Raw genomic sequence first — 23,406 nt, forward strand, 5'->3', positions numbered from 1 at the left:
TAAAGATGATTGCATAATGATACAGTTTTCACAATGTGGCTGTGTAATAGTGAAAACCTTGTGTCTGATGCTCCTTTTATCTACCTTATCAACAGATGAGTAAAACATATGGAATAAAAATATGGTTTTTTTATTTATAAAAATAATAATAGGGGGAACAAAGGTTGAAATAAACTTAGATTGAAATGCAAGTGATCAATGAAAGGGAGAGTAAGGGGTATGGAATGTATGAATTATTTTTCTGTTGTCTTTTTATTTCTTTTTCTGAATTGATGCAAATGTTCTAAGAAATGATCATGATACTGAATATGCAACTATGTGATGATATGGTGAATTACTGATTTATTTATATGTAGAATGGAATGATTATATGTTCGGAACATTTGTGTTTCTTTGTTGTCATTTTTTTAAATTAATTTCATTAAAAATTAATGAAAAAATTTAAAAAAGGAGAAAGCAGGAGTGGCTATCCTAATATCAGATAAAATAGACTCTAAATATAAAGACACCATGACAGACAAAGAAAGTCACTACTTATTACTAAAAGGGAAAATTCACCAAAAAGAAATAACAATCATAAATGTTTATGCTCCCAATCAAGGAGCTCCAACACACACAAGGCAAACACTGGCAAAACTGAAGAAAACTACAGATGTTTCAACAATAATAGCGGGGGACTTCAAAACACCACTCTCCACTACAGCTAGAACAACTAGACAGAGGATCAACAAGGAAACAGTAAACTTAATGCAATAAAGGAATTAGAAGTAACAGACATATATAGAATGTTACACTCCAAAACACCAGCATACACATTCTTTTCTAGTACTTATGGAATGTTTTCCAGGATAGATCATATGCTAGGACACAAACCAGGTCTCTATAAATTTAATAAGATCGAAATTATCCAATACACTTTCTCTGATCACAACAAAGTGAAGCTGGAAATTAATAAGCACCAAAGAAACAGAACTTTCACAAATATATGAAGATTAAACAACACACTCTTAAACAATCATAGAGTCAAAGAAGAACTTGTTTGACTGGAGATGAATGACAATGAGAATAAAACATACCAGAACTTCCGAGATGTGACGAAGGCAGTTTTGAGAGGGAAATTTATTGCCTAAATGCCTATATTAAAAAAGAAGAACGAGTGAAAATTAAGGACTTAACTGTTCACTTAGACAAATTAGAGAAAGAACAGCAAACTAACCCCAAAGCAAACAGATGAAGAGAAATAACAAAGATTAAAGCAGAAATAAAGGAACTGGAGAACAAAAAAAAAAACAATAGAAAGAATCAACAAAACCAAAAAGTGGTTCTTTGAGAAAAATTTGTAAAACTGATATTCCCCTAGTTAGGCTGACAACAAAAAAAAAAAGAGAGGATGCAAATGAATCAAAAATGAGGGGGGGCTTGTTACCATGGATCCTGAAGAAATTTTAAAAATCATAAGAGAATAGTATGAATACTACGAGAATACTACCAACAAACTATAAAACTTAGATGAAATGGACAAATTCCCAGAAACAAACAAACTACATATACTGACATGAGAAGAAATAGAAGATCTCAACAAACCAATTACAAGTAAAGAGATTCAAGCAGTCACCACAACTCTTCCTACAAAGAAAAGCCCAGGTTTCACACGGTAATTTTATCAAACATTTCAAAAAGAACACCAATACTGTACAAACTCTTCCCAAAAACTGAGGAAAAAGGAACACTACCCTAGTTCATTTTATGAAGCCAATATCTCTCTAATACCAAAACAGGACAAAGATGCTATAATAAAGGAAAACTACAACCAACTCTCCCTAATGAACATAAATGTAAAAACTCTCAACAAAATACTAGCAAATCGAATCCAATGACATATTAAAAGAATTAAACATCAAGAACAAGTAAGGTTTACACTAGGAATGCAAACGTGGTTCAACATAAGAAAATCACTGTAATGCAGCACATTAAGAAATGGAAAGGGAAAAATCACATGATCATCTCAACTGATGCCAAAAAAGGCACTGAACAAAATTCAGCTTCTTTTTCTGATAAAAAGAGTTCAAACGTAGGAATTGAAAGAAACTTCCTCAATATCATAAACGGTATATATGAAAAACCCACAGACAGCATCATATTTAATGGTGAGAGATTGAAAGCATTCCCTCTAAGATCAGGAACAAGACAAAGATGCCCATTGTCACCACTTTTACTCACAATTATACTAGAAGTCTTAACTAAAATGCTCTGGCAGGAGAAAGAAATAAAAGGTGTCCTAATAGGAAAGGAAGAAGAGGGAAGGGTAAAGAGTATGGGATGTATGAGTTTTTTCTTTTTATTTCTATTTCTGGAGTGATGCGGCTGTTCTAAAAATTATCATGGTGATAAATACACAACTATGTGACAATACTGTGAGCCACTGATTGTATACTATAATGGACAATATGTGTGTGAAGATTTCTCAATGAAAATAAAAAAGAATGACGTCATGAGGCATACAACAAACTGAATGAAACTTGGGGACAATATGTTGTGCAAAATAAGCCAGAAAAACATGAATAAATATGCTATGGTCTCTTTCAGAAAATACATATAAGAAAATTGGAGCCTATACTCTTATAGCAGCCATACTTAGTCTGAAATTATATGTGTATTTCTAGATTCTGAGACACTGAACTATATATGTATAAAGTGGCATTTCCCTGGAAATCTGAGTATCTCTGTGACACCTAAGATGCAGAGCTGGAGTTCTACAGCTCTGAAAGTCAGTATTGCTACATACAATAACAGTTAAAGTAACAGAAAAAGAGATCAGGCTTCAGCTAGAGATAAAAACTAAACCAATTTGGTTGGGACTAAGGTAAATGAGAATACAGGGCAAAAGATGATAGTGATGTACTCTATAGCTTCACCTACTACATGAGTCAAAGGAAGAGAGATTTATTGTGTCTAGAACCTAAATTTTCTACAACACACAATCTAATCAGCCTGTCTGGATAGCTCATTTGAACAACCCAAACACATAGAGCCCAAAATGGGATCAAGGGTTTGTAATTCTGTATAGTTTAATGTAATAACTGGAGACAGCCCAGACTATGGTGGGCTGATAATTTTAAAGTATTGATAAGTGCCCTTTAACAGACAAGTGGATTAATACAACGTGGTATATATACACAATGGAGTATTATGCAGTAGTAAGATGAAATGATGTCCTGAAGCACATGGCAAGATGGATGACCCTCAAGGACATAATGCTGAAATAAGCTAGACATAAAAGGTCAGACACTGTACGATTTTTCTTTTATGACCATGATAAAGGTAAACTTAGAGGCGCATAATACTGAATATAGGGGACCTAGAGATACAAAGAAGGGAGAGATAGGGGAACAGCTAACTAATGAGGTTGAACTTAAATTTAAGGGAATGAATAGAAGTAAAGGCAGTTCATTAGCATGTCTATAAGTAATATTGCCATATCGAAGGTCAGCATTATTGAAAGGGGTTGTATGGATTCATGTGTCCCACCGATTAACACTACAAATATAAATAAATTCTTGCATGAACAACTCCAAAGGTTAATCCTGTACAAACAGTGTATAATATTGGGATATGGGGGAAATTTTCTATTGCATGCTATGGGCTATGTTCAACAGGGAGACATCAACAGTACCACAGCAATACCAGGGGTAGAGGGACAAAAGGAATGAAGCTGTGAGGCATGCAACATTGTGAAGAAACCTGAAGGACATTTTATGATACAAAACGAGCCAGAAACAAAAGAGCAAATACTGTAGGGTCTCATTTAGAAAATACTTATAAGAAAACTAGAGCCTAGATTGTAACCTCTTATAGCAGTCACATTTAGCCCAGAGCAGTAATTGTTGTTTCTAGATTTTGAGAAGTTGTGCTCTATATGTATAAACTGGTATTTCCCTGGAACTTTTGGCACCTGGGTGATACCTAAGACACAGAGTAGGAGTTCTGCAGTTCTGAAGATCAGCATTGCCACATTCAACTGCTAAAGAAATTGAAAAAGAGATCAGGCTTCAATTAGAGATAAGTACAAGTTGATCAGGTCAGGATTAAAGTAATTCAGAACACAGGGGTAAGGAAGATATTGTATTTTAGAACTTCACCCTATGAGGCCAAAAGAAGAAAGGTTTATTTTGTCCAGAATCTATATTTTCTATAGCACATAATCTAACTCAACCTGTCCAGATAGATCATTAAAAAACCCAAACACAAGGAGCCCAGTATGGGAATGAGGACCTGTAATTCCATACATTAATGTAATGCCTGGATACATCCCAGAGTATGCTAAGTAGATAAAAAGAAAGTACTAGCAAAGTACTTTGAGGGATGGGAGAAAAAATATGGAACAATTAAATTTTACTTCCAGGGAAACCCCTGATACTATCTCAAACATTAGGGACTCCCAAATCAATAGGCCAAGCCCTTGATCCCAAGGCTAGTTCTTGTGAAGCTTATTTATGTAGCAGAGAAGTTTGGCCTATCTATAATTATGCCTAAGAGTTACTTGTGGAGGACATCTTTTGTTGCTCAGATGTAGCTTCTCTCTCTCTCTAAGCCCAATTTTGCAAGTGAAGCCATTGCCCTCCCCCCTACATGGGACATGACATCCAGGGATAGAAATCTTTTTGGCCATGTGGGATGTGACTCCCTGGCACCATGGGATTGACAATGCTATACTGACCAAAAGGGGGAAAAGAAATGTAACAAATAAGGTATCAATGGCTGAGAGAGTTTAAATAGAGTCGAGAGGCTACTCCAGATGATATTTTTACACAAGCTACAACTAGACACTACTACCTATCATAGTTTGCCAAACTCCAACCAAAACCATTCCTGCCAATCCTAAAGAACACCTGGGGCTTTATCTGAGATTCTACAAAGGTCCCATGAAACATGATTACTTTCTAGAAACCTATGACCTCCAGATGGGATCTTAAGCCAAGTAAATTCTGGAACCCAGAGGGGCCAGCCTCTCCAGAACATCAACTAGTTCTATCCTCCTATCCCATATTATTGACAGCTCCTTCCAACACAAAGAAGTTAGAATGGGCATAGCCCAAATAACCCTAAAGATTGGGAGAATGATCAAAGGAGATGACAGAGTTATTCAGAGAAGGTAGGGTTTAACAAATGAGTATGATTGCTGAGTCATTATATTGATATTTCTTTAAGTCTCCAGTGACTTGGAGTTGCTAGCAATAAAAATCTAAACTGGGTAACTATAACCTATACCAAACTCTGAAATCTGTTCTACAAGTAATTGTTGCGGTGTGCTTTGAAATTTATTGTTTTTTTTATGTACGTTATTTTTCACAATAAAAATAATAATGATAAATAATAATAATAATAAATATTGGTAGAATCCCTTTAAGGACTGGAGAAAAAACATGGAAATATTAAATTTTCCCATCTGGGAAACTCCTGGTACTCTCTCAAACATTAGGGACTACCAAGAAAATAGGCCAAGCCCTTGATTTTGAGGCTTGCCCTTATGAAACTTATTTCTGTAGCAGAGAAGCTAAGCCTATCTATAATTATGCCCAAAAGCTGCTTCCATGAAACCTCTTTGGTTGCTCAGATGTGGCCTTTCTGTAAGCCCAACTCTGCAGATAAAATCATTACCCTCCCCATTATGTGAGACATGACATTTGGGGTGAAAGTCTCCCTGACAGCAGGGAACATAACTCCCAGCATTGAGCCTGGTCTCAGCAATGAGGCTTTCACAATGCCCTCCTGACTAAAAGGGGGAAAAGAAATGTAAAAAAATAAGGTATCAGTGGCTAAGAGAGTTCAAATGGTGTCAAGAGGTAATTCTTCAAGCTACTCTTATGCAAGCTTCAGCTAGATATTGTTAATTGTCACGGTTTGCCATACCCCAATAAACACCATTTCTGTTAATCCTAAAGAACACCTAGGTACAGCCCCTCTGGAGGGCAGTGTGGTGGTTCTACAGGAGGTTAGGGGTGGGGCTGCCATATGATCCTGCAGCCCCATTGCTAGGTATATACCTGGAGGAACTAAGAATGGGAACATGAATGGACATTTGCACACTGGTATTAATGGTGGCAGTGTTCAAGATTCACAATGAATGGAGGTGGCCTAAGGGTATGACTACTGGAAGGGGAACTGTGGTATATATATACAACTGACTACTCAGTGGCCGCAAGAAGGAATGAAACTAGGTGAATGAAACTTGAGGAGAGTATGTTGAATGAAATATGAGAAACAAAATAATAGATATTATCATGTATCACTCATATGGATTAAGCATAATATACAAACTTGGCAAATTGAAGTTGAGAGCATGGGTTGGGGCCTACTGTGAAGGCTTGGATTGTAAACTCTTAGAGCAGTCACATATATTTAGGAGTTGTAACTATTATTTCTAAATTCTGAGATACTGAGCTTTTTGTGTGTAACCTGATCATTCCCTGAAACCTCAGATACTTATGTGTCACCTGAGACTCAGTGTTCACGTTAGAGCACTGAAGCTATGAAAGTCAACATTACCACGTACAGCAATTGTTAAAAAAAGTTGAAAATGTGATCAGACTCTGATGAGAGATGTGAATGAATCTAATCTGGATAAGACTAAGGAAAATCAGATTAGAAGGTAAAGGATGATATGGTCCATATTTTAAAACTTTAACTTCTGTGTAAGGCCAAACAAAGAGATGTTTATTTGGTGCAAAATTCATATTTTGGGTAGTACATTATCTAATTTAACTTGTATGGTTAGTTTATTTGAACACCACAATTACATGAAATCTCAAATAGGGCGTGAGATTTTGTTGGTTTGTACAGGTTCATGTGATGACCCAATATATCCCATAGTAACTTGCAAATAAAAAGGTATTTGCAAAGTCCCCTTGGCGGACAGGAGATAAAGGAGGAAATATTAAACTTCCCCATCTGGGGAATTCCTGATACTCTCGCAAGCAGTGGGGACAACCAATTCAATAGGTTCGCCCCTATGAAACTTATTCCTACAAAGGAAAAGCTAAGCCTACTTATAATTATGCCTAAGAATCACCCCCAGAGAACCTCCTTTGTTGCTCAGATGTAGCCTCTCTCTTTAAGCCAACTAGGCAGATGCTTTAATTTGCAAGCTGCCAGAATGCAATATGCCAGAACTGAAACAGATTTTATAAAGGGAATTTAATAAGTCACAAGTTTACAATTCTAAGCCTATAAAAATTTCCAAACTAAGGCATCCAGGGAGAGATACCTTAATTCAAGAAAGCTCCACGCATCTGGAACACCTCTATTAGCTGGGAAGGCACACTGGTCCCTTGCTGGTCCCTTGCCTTCAGCCTCTGTTCCTATAGAGGCTCTTCACTTTGCTTCTCTAGGGCTGGCTTTCATCTCTTGGCTCTCTCCAAGTTCTGGTTTGCTTAACATCTCATAGGAAGGCACAGGGCAATGTCTGCTAGCTCCAAGTATTTACAAATATCCACATCTCTGTTATCCAAGCGTTGGTATCTATGTCAGCTCTTCTCTGAAGTTTCTGTTGGCTCTGTTGTTTCTGGCTCTCTCCAAAATATTTCCTCTTTTAAGGGACTCCAGTAAATCAATCAAGACCCACCTGGAATAGGTGGAGTCACATCTCCATCTAATCAAAAGGTCACACCCAACAACTGGGCCCGTCAATCCTTATGGAAATAATCTAATCAAAAGTTTCCAACATACAGTGTTGAATTAGGATTACAAGAAATGGCTGCCTCTACAAGATTGAAACAGGATTAAAACACGGCTTTTCTGGCAGACATAATATTTTCAAACTGGTACAACAGGTGAACTCATTGCCCTTCTCTCTACACAGGACATGACTCCCAGGGGTGTAAATCTCCCTGGCAAAGTGGGACAGGACTCCCTGCATGAGCCGGGACCAGGCATCATAGGATTGAGAAAGCATTCTTGACCAAAAGGGGAAGAGAGAAATGAGACAAAATATAGTTTCAGTGACAGAGATTTCAAAAAGAGCTGAGAGGTTATCCTGAGTCATATTATGCATTATATAAATCCCTTTTTAGTTTATGGTGTATTAGAATGGCTTAAGGGAAGTACCTGAAACTGCTGAATTGTGTTGCAGCAGTTCTGATTCTTAAAGACAACTGTCTAAGTATATTGCTTTTACAATGTGACTGTGTGATTGTGAAAATCTTGTGTCTGATGCTCCCTTTGTCCAGGGTATGGACAGATGAGCACAAAAATAAGGACTATAAATAAATAAACAAACGAGGGGGTGAGGGGTGAAAAAGATTGGGTAGATTGAGATACTGGTGGTCAGTGGGAGGGAGAGGTAGGGGTATGGGATATATAAGTTTTTTCTTTTTTCTTTTAATTTCTATTTCTGGAGTGATGCAAATGTTCTAAAAATGACCATGGTGATGAATACACAACTATGTGATGATATTGTGAGCCACTGATTGTATACTATGGATGGACTGTATGTGTATGAAGATTTCTCAATAAAAATATTAAAAAAGAAAAGAAAAAGAACACCTAGGGCTCCTCTGAGAATTTACAAACGTTTCATGTACTAAGTTTACTTTCCTGAAACCTATAAATCTCCAGAGGGTTCCTAGGCCATGTAAGTCCTGAAACCCAAAGGAGTCAGCCTCTACAAGAACATCAACAAATTCCATCCCCCTATCCTATATCACTGACACTCCTTTTGAACAACAAAAAGTTAGAATGGGCATGGCTCAAGGACCCCTATAGATTGGGAGTAGAATCAATGGAGAAAGAAGAGTTATAACAGAAAAGATAGGATTTAACGAACGAATAATACTTCTGAATCACTATATTTCTTTTAGCTTCCAGTGTTTTGGAGCAGCTAGAAGGGAAAGCCTGAAAATGTAGAAAAACCTGTAAAAATCTGAAAACCAAACTTTGAAATCTGTTCTGTAATTACTTGATAAATTATACTTTGAAAATTGTTTGGTTTTTTTTTATATACATATTGTATTTTACAACAAGAAAACATTTTAAAAAAACACAACTAAATGCAATGTATAATAGCTTCTGCACAAGTGGGAGAAATGCTATAAAGGACATTATTAGAACAATGGATTAAATTTAAATATGGACAGGTGACATTATATCAATGTTACATTTTCTGTTTTTGATAACAACTATGGCTATATAAGAAAATGTCTTTATTTTTAGGAGATATACCCTGAAGTACTTACGGGTGAAGGGTCACAACGTCTGCACCTTATTCTCAAATGATTCAGCAAAAAGAATATGTATATACCTATAGAATGATAAAGCAAATGTGGCAAAGTAGCAACAATTGTTGAATCTAGGGGAAAGGCATATGCCTTTCTTGTAACTTTTATCTTTTAAGATATTTTCAAGGTAAAAAAAAAAAGAGTTAGATAAGAACAAAAGATATCTATAGGGAAAGGTTCTAGGTCGGGGGTTTAAGAAGTAGGATAAAGACTCATTTCATTTTTATTCTGTTCATTCTTCTGTCTCATTTGTACCTTTCAAATTTTGTTCATGTCAAAAAAATTAATTAAAGAGAACCTTTAATCCTGTAGAGCTTAATGTAATGCCTAGAAACATCCCAGAGTATATTAAGCAGATAATCAAAAAGTATTGGCAAAGTCCCTTGGGGGATGGGAGAAAAAATATGGAACTATTAAACTTAACCACCAGGAAAACCCCGTATACTATGTCAAACATTAGGGACACACAAATCAATAGGCCAAACCTTTGATCTTAAGACTTGCTCTTGTGAAGCTTATTTATGTGGCAGAGAAACTTAGTCTACCTATAGGTATGCCTGAGAGTCACCTCCGGAGGACCTCTTTTGTTGCTCAGATGTGATATCTCTCTCTCTCTCTCTCTCTCTCTCTCTCTCTCTCTCTCTCTCTCTCTCTCTCTTTCTCTCTGTCTCTGTCTCTCTCTGAGCCCAAATCTGCAAGTGAAATCACTGCCCTCCCTACTATGTGGGACATGACATTCAGGGGTGAAAGTCTCCTTGGGGTGATGACTAGGGATGAGCCTGGCCCTGACATCATGGGATCAACAATGCCATCCTGAACAAAAGGGGAAAAAGAAGTATAACAAGTAAGATATCAGTGGATGGGAGAGTTCAAATAGTCAACAGGCTACTCTGGAGGTCACTCTTAACATATGCTTCAATTAGACATTGCTACCTCTCATAACTTGCTGAACTCCAACCAAAGGCATTCCTGCCAATCCTAAAGAATATGTGGGGCATTATATAAGATTCTACAAAGGTTCCATGCACTAGAGTAAATTTCCAGAATCCTACAACCTCCAGATGGGTTCCTGGACCAGATAAGTCCTGAAATGCAGAGGGGGCCAGTCTTTTCAGAACATTAACTAGTTACATCCCCCATCCCATATTATCAACAACCCCTTCCAACATGAAAAAGTTAGAATGGGCATAGTCCAAAGACCCCTAAAGAGCAGAAGAAAGATCAAAGGTGATGGTAGAATTTGTATACAGAGAAGGTAGGGTTTAACAAATGAGTATGAGTGCTGAGTCATTTTATTGATATATCATTTAGTCTCTTGTACCTAGAGCAACTAGAAGTAAAAACCTAAAATTGTGGAACTGTAACTCATACCAAACTCTGAAATCTGTTCTACAACTAATTGTTGCAATGTACTTTGAAATCTATTGCTTTTTTGTATATATGCTACTTTCACAAAAAAAGAGAAGGAGTATAACAGAGAAGTTAGGATTTAACAAATGAATATGACTGCTGAATCATTATATTAACTTTTCTTTAGTCTCCAGTGTCTTGGAGCAGCTAGAAGAAAAAGTGAAAAATCTTAGAACTATAACTTACCAAACTTTAAAATCTGTTCTATAACCACTTGTTAAAATGTACTTGGAAATTTATTGCTGTCTTGTAAATATGTTATATTTCACAATAAAAAGTTTAAAAAAATTCATTTAACTTTAACAACTGTAGAAATAAGACAAATTTTTGTGCTTAAATTTATCTGTTGAATCACACCTGTCATAAACGGTTATTCTGTGAAATCAGCCCATCAAGGTGTTACCACAGGAGCATACCTGGTAACAAATACTGCCCTTCCAAGCCAGTGGTTTCCATGCACAATAAGAGGCATAATTTAATATGGATGTTGACATTCTAATTTTAAAATGACCATAAGTTTCACAGCCTTCCTTAGGTAAACCAGGAGACAGACCACACACAGTGAGCTCAGGTTTTCTTGTTGTTGTTATTTTAAGATATTTTTATTAAGATATATTCACGCACCATACAGTCCATCCAAAGTACACCATCAATGGCTCAAAATATCATCACATAGCTGTGTATTCATCGCCATGATCGTTTTTAAACTTCTTTTCTTTTTTTTGCATGGGCAGGCACCGGGAATCAAACCCAGGTCTCCAGCATCACAGGTGAGAACTCTGCCACTGAGCCACTGTTACCCACCCACAATGATCATTTTTAGAACTCAGTTTTGCTATTGAGGGAGATTCATTCATTTAACAAATATTGAGTGAACAGTGTGCAAAGCCTTGAGGAAAACATAGAGCGATATGTACGACATAGTCACTGCCTTCAAGAAGGCAATTTAGCCGAGTGAAGCGGACTTGAACCAAAAATCCTGGCTCTCCCACAAAGTCGCTACAAGATCTTGGTAAGTTAGTTAATGGAGCTGAGAACTCATTTTCTTATAAGTATAATGGGGATGCCACCCAACTATCTTTTTTAAAGATTGTATTCTAAGGATTAGCAATATATATGTCAAAGATGAGGATAATGGGACATGTACTCAATAAAATGTAGCTATCTTTATGATTATTACAACAAAAGAGAGAGGAAATATGCCTGTGTTGTATAGTCAATTAAGGACAGAACTACCAGTGGAATTGTAATTGCTCCCAGTTGCTATCTAAATAGAGTCACTCTCCCTAAACACCAAAAAATGCATGAAGGTGTTCTGGGGTGGGGACCAAGAGTTGCTCTCTAGCATACATTTTGGTAAAATGCTTTACTCTCTTAAACACCAAGAAAAGGAACACTTAGGTCTCAAGGTCATTTTTCTCATTAACCAAGAAAGATTTTGGGTCAGAACATGATATAGTCAGACATCTAACCTTACCTAAGACCCTAGTAACCAAGAATACATGCCCAGATTAGTCCAAAAGATAAAGTCAGGTGTTTCCTTCCATTAATTACCAACCTACTTTTACCAAAGGAGGCAAAACTTACTAAATTAAGACCATGACAAACACCTCTTTTCAGTTGAGTGGCAGAGTTCCTTTTATATTGTTCTGTATCCTATAACCTAACTTTAAGCCTTCTTCATTAGCTAGTAACAAAATCTCACACTAAACAGGTGACTTCTAGGTATCTGTGCAAGATGCAAACCAAGACCCAATAATCACAAAGAATAAAGCCATACTTCAAGCCGGTTATAGCAGTGACTTTTAATTCAAATTGTTCAAATTGTTATTTCCATTCCTCCTAGGATGATGTGGGCACAAATAAATGGGGGAAGCACTTAAACATAATTAAAGATAAAAGCAGTTTAAAATTTTCATGTGCATGTCTATCTCATATGGTATGCAAACACACTATATCATAATCAAACAAGCAAGTACCTGACAGAGTGCCACCTTTCCCAGCATAGGCCACTTCAGCATACACTTCAAAAGTTGTCTCTGGATTCTGCCTACAAAAGAAACAAAGGCATGATTACTGACAAGGACAGAGGCCACTTGGTGTAGAACATATGGACTGTGGTATAAGGAGACCTTGGTTAACATCATTAGCTCCACAACTTAATAGCTGTGGAACTTTGGACAAGTTATTCAATTTGCCACATCTTCCCCAAGCCATACCTTCCTATCTATAAAATGAGACCACCTAGCCAGAAGAATTATTGTGAAACCTAAAGGAAATATACAAAAATTGCCTAGCCACACTGTCTGGCACATAAAGTAGTCATTACTATGACATTATAGATGTCATGTTTCAAATTTCCACAGTTAATCTCCAAAGCCATAGGTGGAATTTCGAGGAAACTCAGGCCAAGGCAACACCAGCACAAAGTAGCCCTGTCCAACTCTTCCAAGGTAACACACTCATATGATGAAGTAAACTTGTCTACTTACAAGTTTTAAAGACAAACAAGGGAAGCAGTACCCTACCTCACTAGGCTATTGGGAAGACAGGATGCTATATAAATGTACGATATTTTTCCTGCACAGGATGATTCACCTATATGGATGGTGAGTAATATGGATATTCATTATATTTTTCCATCATTTTATGTCATATACATTCCATATACATTTTTTACAAGATCACAGCACTGATAGAATGTTAACAGTTATTAATTCTGATGAGAACATCAGTGCTGTACTATCTTTGTATATTCTTTTTTCTCTAATTCTAAAGCTACAATAAAACACACTATTTCCAGATTAAATGAAAATCGGTTAGCAGATGAAAATGTTGTACTTGCAAATTTTATAACTGAATCATATTTTAAATCTGGCATAAAGCTCAAATAAGATCTGAGTTAATTTAAATCATATAAATACCTTGAATTTGCCCAGCAGATTCTACTTTTCAAAGAAACTTTATCTCATTTATCTTTTTTCATCCTCATAATAACTCTGCGTGGTAGACAGGCCAGGCATTATCCTCACCAGATAGGTGAGGAGCCTGAAGCAAGAGAATCTAAGTGGCTTACGTCTAGTCTCACAACTAATTAAAAACATGCAGGACCAAAAGTCCCCTTGGGGAGATGGGGAGAAAGAAGGAAATATTCAACTCCCCCATTTGGAGAATTTCTGATATTCTTGCAAGCAATGGGAACAACCAAATCAAAAAGCCGAGCCCATGATCTTGGGGTTCACCACTATTGAAACTTATTCCTGCAAAGGATAAGCTAAGCGTACTTAAAATTAGGCCTGAGAGTCATCCCCAGAGAACCTCTTTTGTTGCTCAGATGTGGCCTCTCTCTCTAAGCCAACTCGGCAGGTGAACTCACTGCCCTCCTTCCTACGTGGGACCTCACTCCCAGGTGTGTAAATCACCCTGGCAACATGGGGCAGAAATCCCGGGTTGAGCCAGGGCCCAGCATTAAGGGATTAAGAAAGCCTTCTTGCCAAAAGGGAAAGAGAGAAATGAGACAAAATAAAGTTTCAGTGGCTGAAAGATTTCAAATAGTTGAGAGGTTATTCTTATGCATCATATAGATACTGCTTTTTAGTTTATGGTGTATTGGAGTGGGTGGAGGGAAGTACCTGAAATATTTGAGCTGTGTTCCAGTAGCCTTGATTCTTGAACATGACTGTATAAAGATATAATATTTAATGTGTGACTGTGTGATTGTGAAAATCTTGTGTCTGATGCTCCTTTTATCCAGGGTATGGACAGGTGAGTGAAAAAAAAATGGATTAAATAAATAAATAAGTAATGGGGAGGACAAAGGGTAAAATAAATTGGGTAGATGGAAATACTAGCGGTCAGTGAGAGGGAAGGGTAAGGTGTATGGTATCTATGAGATTTTTGTTTTTTCTTCTTATTTCTTTTTCTGGAGTGATGCAAATGTTCTAAAAAATGATCACGGTGATGAATACACACCTATGTGATGATATTGTGAGCCACTGATTGTATACCATGTATGGAATGTATGTGTGTGAAGAATTCTCAATATTAAAAAAAAATAAACAGGCAGGACCACAATTGACACCTCCTGACCCTCAAATGCTGTGTCTTATTGACTCTTAGATGATTTTTTTATATTTTAATGTCTCCTACAATTTATAGCATCTTACAATTATAATTGGCAGTATTTTTTATTAGTAACATAAAATAATACATTTTATAATCAATGGCATCTTACATTTAACAAAATATGTTAATATTCCTCCTATTTCCTACTGAGTAGAAAGAAAAATTTATGTTCTGTGACTCTCGAATCTATGTATCTCTCTAGTGAAGGATCATTTCTTCACTGAAGAGAAATTTGCTTTAAACAAGTACCTACAGAGAAAAGAGTTGGCTGTTCTAAAACTCAAGGTATTTAAATATACCTTGTCAAATATAGTTATGAAAAATGAGACACTAAATCAGAGCATCTTAAAAATATATATAACAGTGTAAACTGAAGCTTCAATAGGGCCTTAAAAAAAATTTTTTTTCCCGACAAGAGAGTACAAAATGATCTACAACCTTAGCATGCTTTGGCCCAGCAACATTTGAGGAAAATACATTTAAATGGCATAAAATACCATGTGGAAATGTTCCTCTCATTCAAATGACTGCAAAGTAGAGCATTTGATGAAAGAAAGGCATGTTCTATGGTTATCTTCCATGACTAATAGATTCTATAATCTGAGGAGTATCAGGAAGATTAGCTCTGAAACCTAAAAATATCTTTCCTAGGCTTCTTTCACAATTGGCTGAATTTCACCTCAAAATTTCATTCCTCGGGATCAAGGTAACTGCTTCCAAAATGTGTTCACAAGATCCTAGGATTCCAAGGAGGGTCTTCAGACACTCCATACATTTTTCACTCCAACTTCCATTTTTAAACGTATTTTTACCCATTTAAAAGGGTAAAATGAAAAATATGAACATGCAAAGGTGTCACATACCAAATTTTAAAACGCTAGAGCACCAACACATTGACTTGTACCACTAGGTTCAGATGTTTTTGTAGAGATCTGTTATTTGTAGGTGACTGTCCTAACACTGTCTCTATTCATTGCTTCTGCTGCCTCTCCTCCCTTTCTCTCTTTAACACAATTCAGCCAAGGCTTCTGAACCCACCACATCCCAAAAATAGCTTGTCAAGGTTACTGAATACCTCCACATTGGTAACATGCTAATATGGTCAATTCTCAGTGCCTGTGTTGCTCAAACTCTAAGCAGCATTTGACACAGTTGATCAATTTGCCCTCCTTCTTGAAATCGTTCCTTTGCTTGCCTTCCAGGACATCACCCTCTTGGTTCTCTTCCTACTTAGTCCTGGACCTCTCTCTATCTAGATTCATTACTTTACATGATCTCATTTGGTCTCATGGCTCCTCCCCTGCCATACTCCCGCTTCTCTCCTACAATCAGATCTCAATTTAGTGGCTAATCCTTTTAAAGTTTGAATTATGGCAGTCCACTGCTCAAAACCTCCCAAAAGCTTCTCATATCACTGATAGTAAAAATCAAAGTATTTACAAAAGTCTACAAGGTCATTATAATATCACCTCTGCCTACCTCTCCAACTTCACTTGAAACCTCTTTCCCCTTGCCTACTGCATTCCCACAATAGCCCACTTCCTGTTCCTCAAATACACCAAACTCATACCCATCTTTCAGTCCTCTCAATCCTCACATAGCTACCCCTTCCTGTTAATCAAAACTACTGGTTATATTTGACCTCTTCAAAAAAGTCCCTTCCTGTTAATCAAAACTATGTTTATCTTTGACCTCTTCAAAATAGGCCTTCCTCAGCCACCACACATTCTCTATCACGTATACATTATCACATTACCCAATTTTAATTCTCCATGTCATACCTATCATGAACTTATTTATTGTCAGTCTCCACTCTCTAAATGTAAGCTTGCATATGAGCCAATCTTGTCTCCTATGCCCACTAATATTTTCCCTGTACTTAAACAGTGCACGGCACACAGACACTGTTCAACAAATACTGGGTGGAAGGAATAAAGAAAGGGCAGAACCCTTCTAGGGGTCTAGAAGACTTCAGTATATGTAGCTGCAATTACCTAGCTCCATGGTTCTCAAACTTTAGCATGAATCAGAATCACATGGAGGGCTAGTTAAAAGATAGATTTCTGACTTCCAGTGAAGATGGCGGCTTAATAAGACACGCGGGTCTTAGTTCCTCCTCCAGAACAGCTACTAGGGGAGTAGAAACGATACAGAACAGCTCCCGGAGCCACAACAGAGATCAAGAAGACAGCGTACCCCATTCTGGAACGGCTGACTGGCTGGGAGAACCTGCTCCGGTGAGATGGCCGAGGGGCGTGGGCTTCCCCGGGCCGGGGCGGCAGGCGGCCGGAGTCCCGCCCTCCCTCCTTCCCGGGCCGGCTGGGAGAATTGGACAGTCAGTCCCCTCAAGCCACGGTGGCTGGCGCCCCCCTCCACCCGCGGCCCCCCGGACGAGCTGGGAGAATTGGATCAGAGATCCCCAGGCCACGGAAAACAGTGACCGGGGTCCCTTCCAAACACGTGGCTTCCCACTCCGGCTGGGAACGGTGCACTCCCCCAAGCCACGGCGGCTGGCGCCCTCCAGCCACGCTTGGCACCTTGGGCCGGCTGGGAGATTCGGACGGGCGCTCTCCCGGGCTGCAGCGACCGGCGACCTCCCCACGTTCAGATCCACGGGCCGGCTGGAAGACTCAGATTGGCACTCCTCCAAGCCGCTTCGGCTGGCGAACCTCCCCCATGGCGAGAGTTTTCCAAACTTAAAGGACCCACAGCACCTTTTACTGGTGGGACCCGTAGACAAACGTGCCACGAGCGCCACCTACTGGGCAGGATAAGAAAAACAGAACCCAGAGATTTCACAGAAAAATCTTTCAACCTGTTGGGTCCAACACCCAGGGAAATCTGATTAAATGCCCAGACGCCAGCAGAAGATAACGGATCACGCTCACAAAACTGAAAATATGGCCCAGTCAAAGGAACAAACCAATAGTTCAAATGAGATACAGGAGCTGAGACAACTAATGCTGAATATACGAACAGAAATGGAAAACCTCTTCAAAAACGAAACCGATAAATTGAGGGAGGACATGAAGAAGACATGGGCTGAACAAAAAGAAGAAATAGAAAAACTGAAAAAACAAATCACAGAACTTATGGAAATGAAGAACAAAGTAGAAAAAATGGAAAAAACAATGGATACCTACAATGATAGATTTAAAGAGACAGAAGATAGAATTAGTGATTTGGAGGATGGAACATCTGAATTCCAAAAAGAAACAGAAACTATCGGGAAAAGAATGGAAAAATTTGAACAGGGTATCAGGGAACTCAAGGACAATATGAACCGCACAAATATACGTGTTGTGGGTGTCCCAGAAGGAGAAGAGAAGGGAAAAGGAGGAGAAAAACTAATGGAAGAAATTTTCACTGAAAATTTCCCAACTCTTATGAAAGACCTAAAATTACAGATCCAAGAACTGCAGTGCACCCCAAAGAGATTAGACCCAAATAGGTGTTCTCCAAGACACTAACTAGTTAGAATGTCAGAGGTCAAAGAGAAAGAGAGGATCTTGAAAGCAGCAAGAGAAAAACAATCCATCACATACAAGGGAAACCCAATAAGACTATGTGTAGATTTCTCAGCAGAAACCATGGAAGCTAGAAGACAGTGGGATGATATATTTAAATTACTAAAAGAGAAAAACTGCCAACCAAGACTTCTATATCCAGCAAAACTGTCCTTCAAAAATGAGGGAGAAATTAAAACATTCTCAGACAAAAAGTCACTGAGAGAATTTGTGACCAAGAGACCAGCTCTGCAAGAAATACTAAAGGGAGCACTAGAGTCAGATACGAAAAGACAGAAGAGAGAGGTATGGAGAAGAGTGTAGAAAGAAGGAAAATCAGATATGATGTACATAATACAAAAGGCAAAATGGTAGAGGAAAATATTATCCAAACAGTAATAACACTAAATGTTAATGGACAGAATTCCCCAAGCAAAAGACATAGACTGGCAGAATGGATTAAAAAACAGGATCCTTCTACATGCTGTCTACAGGAAACACATCTTAGACCCAAAGATAAACATAGGTTGAAAGTGAAAGGTTGGGAAAAGATATTTCATGCAAATAACAACCAGAAAAGAGCAGGAGTAGCTATACTAATATCCAACAAATTAGACTTCAAATGCAAAACAGTTAAAAGAGACAAAGAAGGACACTATCTACTAATAAAAGGAACAATTAAACAAGAAGACATAACAATCATAAATATTTATGCATCGAACCGGAATGGCCCTAAATACATGAGGAATACACTGCAAACACTGAAAAGGGAAATAGACACATATACCATAATAGTTGGAGACTTCAATTCACCACTCTCATCAATGGACAGAACATCTAGACAGAGGATCAATAAAGAAATAGAGAATCTGAATATTACTATAAATGAGCTAGACTTAACAGACATTTATAGGACATTACATCCCACAACAGCAGGATACACCTTTTTCTCAAGTGCTCATGGATCATTCTCAAAGATAGACCATATGCTGGGTCACAAAGCAAGTCTTAACAAATTTAAAAAGATAGAAATCATACACAACACTTTCTTGGATCATAAAGGAATGAAGTTGGAAATCAATAATAGGCCGAGTGCCAGAAAATTCACAAATACATGGAGGCTCAACAACACACTCTTAAACAACGAGTGGGTCAAAGAAGAAATTGCAAGAGAAATTAGTAAATACCTAGAGGCAAATGAAAATGAAAACACAACATATCAAAACTTATGGGACGCAGCAAAGGCAGTGCTAAGAGGGAAATTTATTGCCCTAAATGCCTATATCAGAAAAGAAGAAAAGGCAAAAATGCAGGAATTAACTTTCCACTTGGAAGAACTGGAGAAAGAACAGCAAACTAATCCCAAAGCAAGCAAAAGGAAAGAAATAACAAAGATTAGAGCAGAAATAAATGAAATTGAAAACATGAAAACAATAGAGAACATCAATAAGACCAGAAGTTGGTTCTATGAGAAAATCAATAAGATTGATGGGCCCTTATCAAGATTGACAAAAAGAAGAAGAGAGAGGATGCAAATAAATAAGATCAGAAATGGAAGAGGAGACATAACTACTGACCTCACAGAAATAAAGGAGGTAATAACAGGATACTCTGAACAACTTTACACTAATAAAGACAACAATTGAGATGAAATGGACGGGTTCCTGGAAAGACATGAACAACCAACTTTGACTCAAGAAGAAATAGATGACCTCAACAAACCAATCACAAGTAAAGAAATTGAATCAGTCATTCAAAAGCTTCCTAAAAAGAAAAGTCCAGGACCAGACGGCTTCACATGTGAATTCTATCAAACATTCCAGAAAGAATTAGTACCAACTCTCCTCAAACTCTTCAAAAAAATCGAAGTGGAGGGAAAACTACCTAATTCATTCTATGAAGCCAACATCACCCTCATACCAAAACCAGGCAAAGATATTACAAAAAAAGAAAACTACAGACCAATCTCTCTAATGAATACAGATGCAAAAATCCTCAATAAAATTCTAGCAAATCGTATCCAACAACACATTAAAAGAATTATACATCATGACCAAGTAGGATTCATCCCAGGTATGCAAGGATGGTTCAACATAAGAAAATCAATTAATGTAATACACCATATCAACAAATCATAGCAGAAAAATCACATGATCATCTCAATTGATGCAGAGAAGGCATTTGACAAGATTCAACATCCTTCCCTGTTGAAAACACTTCAAAAGATAGGAATACAAGGGAACTTCCTTAAAATGATAGAGGGAATATATGAAAAACCCACAGCTAATATCATCCTCAATGGGGAAAAACTGAAAGCTTTCCCCTTAAGATCAGGAACAAGACAAGGATGTCCATTATCACCACTATTATTCAACATTGTATTGGAGGTTCTAGCCAGAGCAATTAGACAAGAAAAAGAAATACAAAGCATCAAAATTGGAAAGGAAGAAGTAAAACTATCACTGTTTGCAGACGATGTGATACTATACGTCGAAAACCCGGAAAAACCCACAACAAAACTACTAGAGCTAATAAATGAGTACAGCAAAGTAGCAGGTTACAAGATCAACATTCAAAAATCTGTAGCATTTCTATACACTAGTAATGAACAAGCTGAGGGGGGAATCAAGAAACGAATCCCATTTACAATTGCAACTAAAAGAATAAAATACCTAGGAATAAGTTTAACTAAAGAGACAAAAAAACCTATATAAAGAAAACTACAAAAAACTGTTAAAGAAATCACAGAAGACCTAAATAGATGGAAGGGCATACCGTGTTCATGGATTGGAAGACTAAATATAGTTAAGATGTCAATCCTACCTAGATTGATTTACAGATTCAATGCAATACCAATCAAAATCCCAACAACTTATTTTTCAGAAATAGAAAAATCAATAAGCAAATTTATCTGGAAGGGCAGGGTGCCCTGAATTGCTAAAAACATCTTGAGGAAAAAAAACGAAGGTGGAGGTCTCGCACTGCCTGACTTTAAGGCATATTATGAAGCCACAGTGGTCAAAACAGCATGGTATTGGCATAAAGATAGATATATCGACCAATGGAATCGAATAGAGTGCTCAGATATAGACCCTCTCATCTATGGACATTTGATCTTTGATAAGGCAGTCAAGCCAACTCACCTGGGACAGAACAGTCTCTTCAATAAATGGTGCCTAGAGAACTGGATATCCATATGCAAAAGAATGAAAGAAGACCCATATCTCACACCCTATACAAAAGTTAACTCAAAATGGATCAAAGATCTAAACATTAGGCCTAAGACCATAAAACAGTTAGAGGAAAATGTAGGGAGATATCTTATGAAAGTTACAATTGGAGGCGGTTTTATGGACCTTAAACCTAAAGCAAGAGCACTGAAGAAGGAAATAAATAAATGGGAGCTCCTCAGAATTAAACACTTTTGTGCATCAAAGAACTTCATCAAGAGAGTAGAAAGACAGCCTACACAATGGGAGACAATATTTGGAAACGACATATCAGATAAAGGTCTAGTATCCAGAATTTATAAAGACATTGTTCAACTCAACACAAAAAGACAGCCAACGCAATTACAAAATGGGAAAAAGACTTGAACAGACACCTCTCAGAAGAGGAAATACAAATGGCCAAAAGGCATATGAAGAGATGCTCAATGTCCCTGGCCATTAGAGAAATGCAAATCAAAACCACAATGAGATATCATCTGACACCCACCAGAATGGCCATTATCAACAAAACAGAAAATGACAAGTGCTGGAGAGGATGCGGAGAAAGAGGCACACTTATCCACTGTTGGTGGGAATGTCAAATGGTGCAACCACTGTGGAAGGCAGTTTGGCGGTTCCTCAAAAAGCTGAATATAGAATTGCCATACGACCCAGCAATACCATTGCTAGGTATCTACTCAAAGGACTTAAGGGCAAAGACACAAACGGACATTTGCACACCAATGTTTATAGCAGCGTTATTTACAATTGCAAAGAGATGGAAACAGCCAAAATGTCCATCAACAGATGAGTGGCTAAACAGACTGTGGTATATACATACGATGGAATATTATGCAGCTTTAAGACAGGATAAACTTATGAAGCATGTAATAACATGGATGGACCTAGAGAACATTATGCTGAGTGAGTCTAGCCAAAAACTAAAGGACAAGTACTGTATGGTCCCACTGATGTGAACCGACATTCGAGAATAAACTTGGAATATGTCATTGGTAACAGAGTCCAGCAGGAGTTAGAAACAGGGTAAGATAATGGGTAATTGGAGCTGAAGGGATACAGACTGTGCAACAGGACTAGATACAAAAACTCAAAAATGGACAGCACAATAATACCTAATTGTAAAGTAATCATGTTAAAACACTGAATGAAGCTGCATCTGAGCTATAGGTTTTTCTTTTGTCTGTCTGTTTGTTTGTCTTTTTTTTTCTTTTCCCTTTTCTTTTTTTTTTACTATTATTTTTTATTTTTTTCTCTATATTAACATTCTATGTCTTTTTCTGTTGTTTTGCTAGTTCTTTTCCTAAATTGATGCAAATATACTAAGAAATGATGATCATACATCTATGTGATGATGTTAAGAATTACTGATTGCATATGTAGAATGGAATGATTTCTAAATGTTGTGTTAATTTCTTTTTTTCTTTAATTAACAAAAAAAAAAAAAAGATGGATTTCTGGGCCCATACCCAGAGTTTCTGGGATGGGACCTGAGAGTCAGCATTTCTAACAAGTACTCAGGTAATATCAACGTTGCTGGGCCAGTGACCATACTTTGAGAATCACTAATCAAGTCAACCATCAAATTAAATGAAATTCTTCTTCCAAATAATGTAGTACATGTGACCTAGAATAGACCGGTACGTCTCAGTAATCCATCATTTCAACATCTTTTTGCCATAAAAGATTTTTTTTAAGAAAAGAAAAAAGGTATTTGTAGAAACAATCAAGTTTATTCCTCTTTTATTCCTATCCATAGTTGCTCACACATTCTAATAAGTAATAATAAAGCTACCTAAGTTTTTTATTCAGTTCAAACAGCTGGCAGAGTTCTATCACATGGAGCCAAAGATTAGAGTGGTCTCT

General features: G+C 37.4%; 1 protein-coding gene across 11 annotated transcripts in view; it reads right to left on the bottom strand.

Annotated features, from left to right (window-relative positions):
- DENND1A (DENN domain containing 1A) overlaps positions 1 to 23,406 on the bottom strand; it is a 665,083-nt gene that overhangs the window by 580,634 nt on the left and 61,043 nt on the right. For all 11 annotated transcript variants that reach the window (XR_013169077.1, XM_077144365.1, XM_077144376.1 and 8 more), the window contains exon 2: positions 12,662 to 12,732. Coding sequence is in view for 10 of the 11 variants with exons in the window: in XM_077144376.1 (XP_077000491.1) it covers positions 12,662 to 12,732 (71 nt within the window). In the remaining variant the exon portion in view is untranslated. The remainder of the gene's footprint in view (positions 1 to 12,661; positions 12,733 to 23,406) is intronic.

The sequence above is a fragment of the Tamandua tetradactyla genome, chromosome 2 (assembly GCF_023851605.1).
Source record: "Tamandua tetradactyla isolate mTamTet1 chromosome 2, mTamTet1.pri, whole genome shotgun sequence".
Lineage (NCBI taxonomy): Eukaryota > Metazoa > Chordata > Mammalia > Pilosa > Myrmecophagidae > Tamandua > Tamandua tetradactyla.